Genomic DNA, 13,737 nt, shown 5'->3' with positions numbered 1-13,737 from the left:
CTTCACAACAAATTTCATCCACTTCTTGGAAATTAGGAATAGCCATACTGTAGGCCAAATATGTCTAGATAAATGGCAAGAAAAAAAATTATTCAGTACTGTTACTTTACTGACAGACAGTTCAAGCTGTGGTCTGTTTGTAATTTATTATGTAGCATGTATTTTTAAACTTTGAAAAATTAATGACACATTTTCGCCTCAGGATGAACGAACATAGATACAAAAAGCTGTATTAAAGTATTTCGATTCCCTAGTAAATGTATGGTTGCACTGTGGGGAGAACAAATTAACAATAAATCGAAAATGGCTTCTGTGTGACATGTGCTGTCGCTGGGCACATTACCGACCTTGCTTATCCACTATTAGGGACACATGGGAAGAAGTCCAGTCTCATAAATTCAAATAAATTTGTTACCGTTGTAACCAAAGGTCGCCCTTGGAGGGCATAGAACACCAAAATGACAGTCACTTCATTTAAGCTGCATATCATATTCAGAGGTAACATCAGAGATTTTTTTTGTTCCAATATTTTTTTGTTTATTATTTATTAAATGGGCAGGTTAATTGACCTGTACCCAAAAGATGAGTAAGAAACCAGCGAGATGTAATCATCAGTGGTATATCTTAGTCTCTTTCAGTAAGGTATAGGGCTTGAAGTAAAGAAACGTGCAATTTTTTTTTTTTAATGCACTTTTTCGTAGGGTATGATATTTTTTGTAATAGGAAAGTAGTAAGTAGTGTATTCAAAAGTGCTCGAGGTAAGCCAGTTAGCAATTTCTCTAACCACCAACAGCCGAGAGTCCACAAGGCGACAGGTAACCTGAAGCTCTGCTCTCTGGTGAACTCTATGCCACCTGACTACACTGTGAACGTTAATGTAGGCTTCTGGAACCCATGCGTAAGAAACTAGCGGAATGTGATCATTAACGGTATCTATATCTTAGTCTCTTTCAGTAATGTATAGGGCTTGATGTAAAGAAACTGGCAATGTACTTTTTCGTAGGGTTTGATATTTGTAAGAAGTTTTGAATAGGAAAGTAGTGAGTAGTGTATTCAGAAGTGCTCAAGGTAAGCCAATATGCAATTGCTCTAACCACCACCAGCCGAGAGTCCAAGGCGACAGGTAACCTGAAGCTCTGCTCAGTGGTGAACTTGAAGTCTCCTGAGTACCTAGTGAACATAATGGTAGGCATTATAGATAATATATGTTAATTTTTGTTTTTGGTGAATTGCAAATGTTTATTTCATAAGTATGGTTTTTCTTTTGTGTATGATTTTGTGAAAATTTTTTTAGTGAAAAATAATTTGTCTCTCAACATGAGGATTTCATTCTTTTCTTATGTGTTTGTGCTTTCTGGTATTCATAGACCAACAACGGCTTGCAATTCCTGGTAAAATGGATGAAGCAAGGAAAGTTACAAATACAGTCAGTAAGTGGGTAACTAGTATGTACCTACCTTGTTTTATTGTGTGTTAGTTGTTTGCTTTACAGTGATTTTGTATTTGAAGTCTTCAGGGCAAGTGAAGTCGAAGGTACCATTAGAGCGTAACACGAAACTAATGCAGGAAAATGTAAATAAGAATGAAATAATGTTAATGGGTTACTTGAGGAAACACGGACGGCAATTTAATTCATACCTGTTGTGCAATAAATGAGCTGATATGTAGCATTATTGACAATACGTTGCTTATTGTCAGTTCGAAGTATTGCTTAATATGTCAGTTAATTTAATGGTATGACTTAGTGGAAGAATACTGTTTACCATAGATTTGTAAGTATATCATTAGATTAAGTATACCTGGATTCATATATATACTAGTATTGTGATAAAATGAGAATATTCTATTGTAAGTAACATGTGTGAATGCCACACATCCCGGTCTTTATTTTTATAAGTATAGTGGAATGTAAATGTGTATGAAATTAAAAAAAATTGCTCTGTTTGTTAATTGATTAGAGATAGGGTGGAATGAGATGATAGGTAGTTGTTTTATTCACATTTGTATAAACTAATTCAAGGTGTGAAAATGAGTTGTATATAAAAAGTTAGGTATGCTTGATATCTGTATTTATGTTCGAAAGCTGTGAGTGCACAAGCTCCATTCTTTGACAAGTGTGGCGTCATTTATGTAGGCCTTTTGGAATAAATAGATATAGTATCATAATTATCATAATTGGGAAACTAGTTTCTTGAGGTCTGTGTGGTTCTGACAAAAAAGGGTTGTCATTGCCATTTGGATCACAAGAAACACTGGTAATGTGGCCATTATGAACTAGGCTGAAGTTGGCTTTATTTCAGCTTTATTTTCCTTCCCCTCATTTCCCCCAACCGGAGATGTGGGCGGAGCCAAGTGGTACAGTACTGAACATACAAAATACAACACGTTCTTGTGTACAGCACAACATATACAAAATGCAACAGAAAAATAAAATAAATTGTGCAACAGTACAGGTCTGCACATACTAAATGCAACACAAAAACTATGTACATGGGTGTGTACAGCACTACACATAAAAAGTGCAACAAATCTAGGAAACTAACACAAACCTACCTGAAAATCTTGCAGTATCATGCCTAGAATCCTATATAAACATTTAGCCTGAAAATTCACTCTGAATGGCACCTTCTTCCATTCGTAATGTCCCAGGGAGTGACAAATTTCGGTGTACTGTTGGCTATCCTTCTCTGAACACATTAATGGAATTTAAGTCTAAGATGGTAAAAATCTTGGCCTCCCCCAAATACTGGAAAAGAACTTCAATTTTGGGCATCAGGTATGCATATAGCTTAATATTGTCTTTCAAAAAACTACAGTCCAATACCACTCTTTATTCACCAGACTTCTTTTTTAGACAAGAAATGAGGGAGATGCATAAACTGATGTAGATAGAGCAATAATATGTTCTTCCACCAACCTGTGAATAATATCCTTAAACACCTGCATCTTTGGTGGGGCACGCTGATATGGCACACATTTAACAGGTTTGTCATCTGTAAGTTCATTTTTGTAGGGAGCAAACTCACACTTTCCTACTTGTGTACTTATCATGTCCCCAAATTCCTCAATTAATCTTTCCTAGTTCGGGTTCGCTTAACCTTTGCTTTGCCCCTTAAATTTCCCCACATACTACCCTTTTTATTTATTTCAGTTTTTCCAAAGAGATACTTACTATGCTCAAGTAAAAATTTTAACTGTGTGTGTTCACAGTTAATAACTGCCTAATTATCATTAGAAAAATCCGTACCAGTCTAAAATTATTTTGCAAATCAGGTTAGGCATAACCAAAAAAAAAAATCCTTTTTTCCAGGAAAATTATCAAATTTTAACATGTAAATGGGCTGTCAAACGTAACTCGCGTATCTTTCCATCAGCAACGTGTATCCTTATGACACTACCCCTTTTCAATGGTCTATTTTTCCTTATTAGCTCGCTCAAATATTTGTGATTAACAATGCTCTTCGTTGCCCCAGAGTCCACCAGCACCTTAATATCCTCACCATTCACACTCATTTTAAAGCACAAATTACTAGCATCACGTAAAACGGCCAGTCTATTTTTGTCATTAAACTTAAGTTTCTTTGCTTGTATTCTTTCCTGACATTTCCCTTTCTTTCCTACAGTGCCCACATTCAAAACAAACCTTACGATTTATTCACAGGCTCTTTCCCAAAATTTCCCCCCACCCTTTAGGTCATCTCACCATCTGAAACAAATTTTTCAAAATGACCTTTTTTTTCTACAATATCCACAAACATAAACACCCTTACATTTTAACGGGCATTGGGATTTAAAATGCCCCTCCTTGCCACATTAAACACAGCCCTGGCTACTTCTACTATCCTGTAATTTTTTTGTCTTCAACTTGCTTTGTATTATAAAAATTCCCCCAATTTTCAGCATTATGAAATTCCAGTTTCGCACACCTAACATTCTCAACTTCAACAGGCCACGACAGTAACTCTGTAATGTTCTTAGGTTTCAGGATAAAGGAACATCCGCGTCACACCTCAGGACACATATTTTTGGTTACTAAATCAATCATTTTTTATTCCCTTAAGTTCAAACGAAAAACCTTTTCCATATTCATCACACACTCCACAAACTCTACCATAGTCTTGTTCAATTTTAGTAACCTAAAGACATATTCCTTTACGAGCCTATGTTTATTTCTTCTCAGACATAAATTGCCCCACAAACTATCTCTGCACTCAGGCCAACTTGAGCTATCTTTAACACAATTCTTAAGAAAGGACGAACTACTACCGTACACTTACTTACCAAACATTTGATCTAGCTGGTGTCCTAGGCGAAAAATTTTTAACTCACTTATTTTTTCAACTTCAACACAAAATCTGATTAACGTTTACGGGTCACTGTCTTGCAGGTTGGAAACCTCTTAAGATTTTCACAGAAAATATTGGTCTCCAATTGAACTGCCATATCCCGTTACTGCAAGAAGGGTGCAGTTTGGTATCTACAATGGGATTAGACATTTCGCTCAGCATAATCTGGACTATCATCTTACACTTTAATAATTCCAAGTCGTCATCCTCATTGACTTCCGCTTTCGCACTTTCGAAATTAATTTTCAATTTTTCCTGGCTCAGATTTTCCACCTACTTCATGGCAATGATTATAAAAAAAAGCATATTGCTATCCATATAATTCTACTCCTAACAGAGTGGCACTATTTGTTCACCCTGCAAGAAACTATGTCAAACAAACGCAACACATACATGAACAAAAAATTTAAATGCCGTGATAAGCAAGGCACTAGCTCTCACACCTAAAAGAGTGCCAGTAAAATTATACCAGACAGTAATTAAAACTGTAAATATTATGCAGCAATATTGAATATAGATAAAAGGTAGTATAAAAAATTAATACAAAAACATATTTTAAGGATTTACTATAAAGATAAAAAAAGATACTAAACATCTCTTCCAGAACAAACTATGCATGGCCTTAATTTGATTAGCAAAACAAACACTATTACAGGGATTATCCCTGTAGCAAAATTAAAACATAACTCACAATATACACTAACAATTAGGTAAACATATATAACAATAACTTATTGAACTCTAAATATTATGGTACGGGGATAAATGCAGCCTATATCTGAACACCCCGCGTCTGGGAGCCAGGCTGTTTACCTGCTCACTCGAGGTGACAGGTAATGCTTACTCAGACTTAGCACCGCCAAGTGAGCAGCAGGTTGCATCTGATATATTTTGAAATTCCAGGTGCCAAGATTAAACATTCACCTCGTAGTTTGGATCTGCAGTACTGTTAAAAACATCTGACTTTATTGTTTTGTATAAAAAATACATGGTTGTAGGCATTGCAGAATTATATTGGTTTTTATTTCAAGTGCATTTTTGCGGCTTTTATATTAAAGTGAAATTTGCTGATTTTATAACCATGCACAAATACCACTAGCCATATTTTTGAAAATTTTGAATAATATAATTCAGTAGTTCACAAATATGACTTACACTATACCAAAAATGAGCAAATTTCATCAAAACTAAGTTTCAACAAAACTATTTTGAGAACCATACTGCAAGAAGTGCTACAAAACTAAACTTTGAGCTTGTATGGTTCACAAACTATCAGTTTTAGAGTAGATTATTCACTCACCAAAATTAGTTTATATGTTACCATTATTTTGAGATTATAATCAGGATAAAAAATTGTTGGGTCATACACCCTTAAGCTCACAAACACAACCAATCCCCTCTTTATTTTAATATTATATTTTAAAATACAGCTGGATATGCAATAAGGAAAATACCAATTTTTATAATCACTACAAGTCATTACAAAAAGATTACTTTTATGGACCATATCTTGGCAATTATTGCAGGAGAAGATTGGTGATTGTTTAGAATAGTGGCTTCCGGAAAACAATCTATGTATTTAACAACAAACCTTCTTTTTAAAAACAATCCCTTCTTTGATATTATTTATTTAATAATAAAGTGTGGGATTTTATTGGTGTGTTGTTTTCAAGGATATTTTCTACGTGTGTCTCTACCTGCATGGCAGGAATGTAGAATAGGTACCGTAAAATGGGGTGAATAGGAACAGTTTCCAACTTCAAGCACAAAAAAGTAACTATATTCACAAACATATATAAATAAATTTATGCCAGAAACTTAGGTCCTTCCTTCTTCTTGCAATACCATAAGCAACAAGTGTTCTTTAAAAATTCCTTTTGTTAATTATTAATTTTTTTAACGGTGTTCCCATTCACCCCACAAAGAGGGGTGAATAGGAACAACAATTTGAATTCATCTTTGTTCATATTCAAACATTAGTAGGGCAAATAGGAACAGGTTGTAATTGTTAGACATGAACGGGAACACACTATTAATTGAATATAAAACATTTTAATACGAAAATACAAATTTTTATGAAATTTCAACTTATAAATACACAAAATATACCCTTTTCATTTTACATTATCATAAGTGTTACGAAAAATATTGTTAATACTTAGAAAGAAATACATTTTCTACTGAGTAAATCATACAACTTCAGAAATGCACATTGGTACCTACCAGTTCTCTCCACATAAAGAGAGAATTCTTATTTGAAGAACAGTATCTAATACAGAAAAAGATCACTGAGATCATTTTTAAAACTAATCATATTTTTGAATCTGGAAGATGCCTTTTCTGTGTCACTAAGTTGTAATTTTGTGACAATGTCTTCGGAACTGAAAAATGCCTCTTCATCTGTTGGGAAAAATCTACATGTTTGAGGGTTCCTTTTGTAAAAGACTCCTACGTAACCATCATCTTCTGGATGCATTACTTTGCAGACATAGAGTCTGAAGACATTCTTTGATTTCCCGTACACTTTAACCACCAAATAGTCTCCTGGATGATGAACACTTGTCGATACCGGTGTGACATGACTAACATGAGTTCCCAAACGTGGTTCCTCTTCAGAATTTGTTTGCAATGTGTACTCATCACTTTCTTGTACACAATAATCTGAGTCATCAGATGATGATGATTCTGTGATTACTGGAATTTTGGTCTTCTTTGTGGGGGCCCCTCCAGCAAGCTTTCTACCATTTGTTTCTAGTCCTGAGGGTCCTGGTTCAAACACAACTGCAGATTCTTCAAAGTCTTTCACCTCCATACTTTTGCCAGGAATAACCGTAACTCTTCTTCTCTTCTGTCGGGTTTTGGGAGAGTCAGACTGCCGTAAGCTCTTCAACAGCTCTTTAAAAGTACTGTCTATGGCTTGCACTGCTGGGGACTGTTGAGTTGATTGAGTTTCGCTCTGGGCGCTGCTGTCAATGCTTGGTAACATCTGAAGGACTTTGTTCCGACATAAAGGCACAATGCCACACTTTCTGAAACCAGATCGTACATTATCTTCTTTAAGTGTGCTAACCAACTTCTTTAACAAGCCAGGAAATTTGTCTTTGGGTACAGATGCCTCATTTCGGCCTGGTCCCTTCTTCCATTCTTCCAAGATTTGACGCCATGAATTCTTCATGGGTCTGAAGAACGCAACATCGAGAGGTTGTGTGAGGTGTGTAGAGTTTGTGGGTAAAAATATGAATTTGATGTTGTTAATGTTGCAGAGCTGTATGATGTCAACTGACAGATGAGAAGCTAAATTGTCCCCAATCAAGTATTTTGTCCCATCAAGTTTCTTCAAATAGGGTATGGCGATTGTCTCCACCCAATCACTGAAACAAAAACTATCGAACCAACCAGATTTGGTACGGTTGTATCTTGAGTTTTGTGGTCCACCTACCCTCCAACTGTCGTACAAATGTTGTGCTCTGTACACGACATAGGGAGGCAAGATTTTCCCATCTCCACTTGCCGCGAACATGACTGAAATGGAAGCTTTGGAAGAGTTCAATACACGTTCAGGGTATTTACAACCCCGCCTGAAAATTAATTTACGCTTTCCAGGATCATCACTCAAATTGGTTTCATCGAAATTGATGATATGAGAAGGGGGAACATTCATCAACTCTTTCTCCAGTTCATCAAAGTATTTAGATATGACATCATGTGACACTGCTGCCCTGGCCCTTTTAATATTCTGGCACATCCGAGCTGACAGAGCTTCTTTATGACGCTCTAAAAATGAATAAACAAAATCGCGACCAGGTGTATTGTCTTTGAATCTGGGCACATTCTTTCCCTGTCGCTCAAGAAAATCTTTTACAATTAATCGCAAGGTAAGCGAATCTAGGGGATATCCCCATTCAGCACACACTTGGAGACGATCAACCAATATTTTCTCTTCCTCCTCACTTAAAACTGTCTGTCCACCTTTTTTTTTTATTTTATCTCCTTTCTTAACGTGTCTGTGCAACACTGTCGTTGGAATGTTGTATTTTTGTGAGCACTTTCTATAAGAAAGACCATTTTGAATGTGCGTAACAGCCAACTTGAGAATATGTGGTGGGCAATCTGCATGCTTACGCTCAGTAACTGGTTGATATTTTCGTGGCATTGTTTAGGCACACGTCATAATCTGCAACAAAAACAAAATACAAACTGGTACGTAATATCGGGAATATATTTCAGAGTATATATTTTTACTCTATGGTAAGGAAACAACCTACAAACATGTTCTATACAGAGTGGGGTGAATAGGAACACTCTTCTTCAGTGTTCCTATTCACCCCACAGTTACATAAACATAACCTCACAAAAACAAAATGTTAGCATCACATGTTTGAAAAGAAAAAATATATATATACATAAGAAAAATTTTAAATAGACCTTAGGTTAACACAAAATAAGTTACATTAAAGGTATATAAAGTGTAGTATTATACTTACAGATGAAGTTTTGGGGAATAAATATTTCATAGAATCTAGAGCACAAAATTTACAGCTGTGTTATTTGTTACTCAGTGGTACCAACAGTGTAAAATATAATTTCTCATCTTAGTATCATGTTAGCAAACTGACAAAAAATTAACTCAAAGACATTGCACTGCAATTATGCTTCACATGATTTTTTTTATATTTACATGAAGTTTTGTTCCTTTCCACCCCACTGTTCCTATTCACCCCATTTTACGGTATGCAAAATAGGCTGGGATAATAAGGATGACCTTTATTTTCACAATCTCTTTAGACAGTGAAATTCATATGTAACCGGACTCATTTGGAGTGCATTTCAATCCCAGAATCAGTAGGTATACTATTTTATACTAATTCAGTTTATGTAAGCCAACCACAATAGTTCTAACCAATCATAACATGACATATTTTTGCAATATTTAGTGTGAAAAATTAATTAGGTTACAAGGAAACTGTGTAATAGTACTTATCACAAAACATAATTAGCAAAAATGTATCAAATTTATACACAGTAAAAAAAAATTTTTTCATGTAAAATTCCAAATATAACTTTTGTTAATATTTAAGACATTGTTTGACATTCCCAAAGAAGAAAAAAATATAATATCTTTAAACTTTATATTGAAGTAATTTTACAAGTTATTTCTTACAAATATATGAATTTTATAGGTTGAATGACACTAGTGTTACAATTTTTAAATTCAGTAAATTAGACATAGAGTTCATACAAATAAACATTTCCTTCCCTTTAGAATTAAATCAAATTTCAATCAAATATAACCTACGACTAAGATGATTAGGCCTAACTACAGTATCACGTTATGTGTTTTTATCTGAATATACATAATGTAATATAATGAGATAAATAAGTTACTGCTGCACTTAAATGTAGCTAATCTAACTTGGCCATCTACATTATTTTACCAAATTTAAATGTAGCTAACCTTACAAACCATCCACATGATTTTATCCACATGATTTTAAAGTATTTCAGAAACATGATAGATCGTCCATTTTCAACACACCGAAGTTCAGACGAACAAAAACCCTCAAATCTCTAGAGGAATATTGCTATTCCACCAGCAAAAAAGATAGCGGAATAATTCCAACAGTTTGTTAATTCAATACGATAACGATACCTAATTTCACTAGTGAGTGTACAAAAATTGGGTTTGGCAATTCTCTGTAGGATTGACGTCATTCCTCTATGAGGCACGGTGATTGAGTGGTCAGAACACTCGCCTCCCACCAAGGCAACAGCGTTTAATTCCCCGTGGGAGGTCAAACCTAGTTTTAAAGCTTTTCATGATGCAAAATAATGTCTGGAGCTGGCTATGTGGAGCGCCAACCTTTATTGGGAGAATGTGCCTTGAGAAAAATAAGTGATGAAACAGTACTAGTAATTGAATATTGTTTGCAATTTGTTTCCATTATTCTTAATTTTTCAATTAATTCAATTTTTGAAGTGTATTGGAATAAGCCAAAAATTTGATTAATTTCAATAAATATTTTATCTTGTCAAATGGCATTTAAAGTTGAATGTAATATATTTTTTTCCACCTGTGACTGCTCTTTCATCATTCCCATAAATTTCCACTGCTGTGAGGGGAGTTGGTGGTACCCATGCGAGTGCCTGGGACGAATGGGGGGTTTAGATTCCTAGCCAAAGAAAGATAGAAATCACAAGAAATATTGTCTTCAGGCAGGAAACAAGCTACACAAAAGAAGTGGTAAAACAAGGTAATGAAAGCTACATAAATGTGCCGGACACTGGAGAGAAAATAAATGCACACACTCAAGAAGATCTCTATCAGTCAGAAGAAGAGGAGGAAGAGTTTAAGGGTTTTAAGCAAAAGAAAGACACCGTTGTAGTGAGTGAATGTAGTGAACCACCTCTGCACACTAGATCTGAGGCCTCCACAGAGTCTATAGTCACCAATTGTAGTTCAGGTGAAGAACAAGTTACTAAAAATAATCAGAAGAAAGACTGTCTGAGGGATCGCAAAGGTTTAAATAAACAAAGGCTCAGTGATCATGAAACTGGTTTATGTTCATTGACTGAACCCCTTAGTTACCAAGAGGCCATGGAGAGTAGTGAGAGTGCAATGTGAAAATGTGCTATCGACACTGAGTTGAAATCTATTGAAGAAAACAATACATGGACTGAAGTGATGACCCCGGAGAATTGTCAAATAATAGGATGCAAGTGGGTATTCAAAATAAAATATGATCTGAATGGAAAACCGACACAATATAAAGCAAGGCTGGTTGCAAAGGGATTTGAGCAGAAGAATATTTTAGATCTAGGAGAAATCTACGCACCAGTCACAAAATTGGGAACAGTGAGAATTTTGCCGTCGATTGCAAATCAGCTGGACATGCCAATTTATTAGATGGACGTACAAAGCACATTCTTGTATGCAAATATTGAAGAGTAAGTTTTCCTGGCTAAACCAGAAGGAATGAAGTGTGATGGAAAAACTGTGTATCGGCTTAACAAGTCCATCTATGGTTTGAAAAAATCCCCAAAACATTGGAATGAGAAATTTAATGAAGTGATAGTGCAAGAGAAATTTCAAAGGTCTAAGCACGACTATTGTTTGTACAGTATGTGAAAACATCTTCAAAGTTTAAAATATACGTGATTTTGTATGTTGATGATCTACTGATAGTAGGGAATAACAAGAAGGAAATTCTAAAGCTGAAAGAAAAATTGAAGGAAAACTTTAAGATGAAAGATCTCGGGGAAGCATCAAATTACCTGGGAATATGCATCTCTCGAGACAGAAAATTGGGGACCCTAAAAATAAACCAGACTCATTTCCTAAAAACAGTCTTAGCAAAGTATGGAATGGAAGACTGCAGACCTGTAGCAACCCCGATGGATCCTTCCTTCAAAATGTCTGTGTCTGATCTAAGGACTGAAGACAAGGGGTTAGAAACAAGATGTCAGCTGATCGGAAGTCTTATGTATGCAGCGGTAGGCTCAAGGCCTGACTTAAGTGCTACAATCAGCTTGTTAAGCAGACATCAGACCAGTGCGAGCGATCAGTTGTGGGCAGCATTAAAACGGGTTTTACGTTATTTCAAAGGAACCCTAGGACTGTCACTCGTGTACAAACGTCAAGAGAAAACCTCAGGGGTGCAAGCATATGTGGATGCTGATTCGGGTGGTGACCTAGAAGACTGAAAATCAACATCAGGGTTTGTGTTTCAAGTTCAAGGCTGTACAGTGACATGGGCATCAAAGAAGCAACCCACAGTGGCACTCTCATCAACAGAGGCTGAGTATATGGCTTTAAGCTCAGCTGCATCTGAGGCTTGTTGGATGATAGGAATTCTGGGAGACCTTGGTGTTTTTCAGGCAGGTGAGTCAGTGCTCATCTACGGGGACAACCAGGCAGCCATCAGAGTAACAGAATCCCGAAAACCATAAAAGACTGAAACATGTGGACATTCGACACCACTTTATAAGGGGAAAAAATCGCTGAGGGAATCATAAATGTTATGTATGTCAGTACCCATGACCAAGTTGCTGATGGACTCACAAAAACCCTTAGCAGACATCCATTCCTCAAATTTGTAAAATGTCTTGGACTGGAAAATTGTGAACCAAACACTGAATAGTAACTGTTCCATATATTTTGAGTAAACTTAATATAACCTGGTTAGATAATGTAAAGGGTAGCATTCAATTTATGACAGTGTAATTTTATTGAGGGGGGGTGTTAGAGACAATAAAATTCATTGAAAGTTTGTTTTTGTTAAATTGGCAAAAAATGTAAACAATGAGGTTACAGAAAGAGTAATAAAACAAGGGTGCCGAAAAATGGAATGAATTAGTTTTTTTTTATGTACCGTTTTAATAAAACATTTAACAATTATTTATCAGCAAACATTGCAAATGAGTAGATAAGCACTCTTAAGGCAAGAAGTCCTAAGACGCAGTTTTAAATGTTCTATAGAACTGAGTTTGATGGCAATAAATATAATTTTACCCTGAGAAACAATCTCGCTGAATACACCACATTTTTTGTGTTGTTTGAATTTATTTCTAAAGATAAATTAAAGACTCTTGATATTCATGTGCCCATCGTATTGGCAACTAACATGGACAAACCACTTCACATAAATACAGGACAGGACGAGGAAAACAAGATTGATTGAACACACTGGGAAATATTACTCACAGTTCAGTGGAGATGCTACTGGTTCTTTATTGTAGCACCACTACAATGCACACACATTTCGTAGGGATAAAATGAAGACAAGAAATTAAAACCAGCTAACGTTTGAAAATTAGCATTTACAATACTAGCAGTTTATGTTCTACAAGAATTTGCTTTGTTTCTGTATCTGTTCTTACAAACAAACATATTTCACAATGTATTCACTTATAAAACTGGACTAGAATAAGTATGGCAATCTTGTGCTGAGATTAATTTCATTTGCTATGTGCATGCTTGCTATATGCAGTAATGTTTAAAGCTCAAGTGGCTGGAGTAATATATATGTTGTCAATTTAAGCTTAAAAATTGATTGTATTGATGTTTCCTAGACAGATTTTTTAGACATGAATTACATTTGATACATTTTGTATAATTCAATTTTTGGTCATCAATTCCTTATTTGTTTTCTAGAATAAATTTTTTTCGAAGCCACCATTAATTATACATTTCTAAAACAAAATTTGCCACTTATATAGATTGCATTTTCACAATAATATCTAAAAATTTTCTTAGGTGAAAAACACCCCCTGCATCATATACATATTACACAAGTTTCATTAATTAACAGTCGCCACTGCAGAAAACTAAACAATAAAAAAAAAACTTCATTTCATAATTTGGATAAGGTAAGAAGCACACTCATTCAAATTA

The 13,737-nt window shown here is 35.3% G+C and overlaps 1 protein-coding gene across 1 annotated transcript; it reads right to left on the bottom strand.

The window, feature by feature from the left end:
* Window positions 1-6,378: 6,378 nt before the first annotated feature.
* Window positions 6,379-13,057, bottom strand: LOC134534771 (uncharacterized). The gene is made up of 2 exons (XM_063373326.1): window positions 8,831-13,057; window positions 6,379-8,520 (listed from the first exon to the last, which is right to left on the bottom strand). The coding sequence occupies exon 2, from the start codon at window positions 8,497-8,499 to the stop codon at window positions 6,616-6,618; it is 1,884 nt and encodes a 627-aa protein (XP_063229396.1). The 5' UTR covers window positions 8,500-8,520; window positions 8,831-13,057; the 3' UTR covers window positions 6,379-6,615.
* Between the last annotated feature and the right edge of the window lie 680 nt (window positions 13,058-13,737).

This window comes from Bacillus rossius, chromosome 8, assembly GCF_032445375.1.
Source record: "Bacillus rossius redtenbacheri isolate Brsri chromosome 8, Brsri_v3, whole genome shotgun sequence".
Classification (NCBI taxonomy): domain Eukaryota; kingdom Metazoa; phylum Arthropoda; class Insecta; order Phasmatodea; family Bacillidae; genus Bacillus; species Bacillus rossius.
Note: the sequence above shows the minus strand (reverse complement) of the source record. Positions and strands in the feature narration are given on the sequence as shown.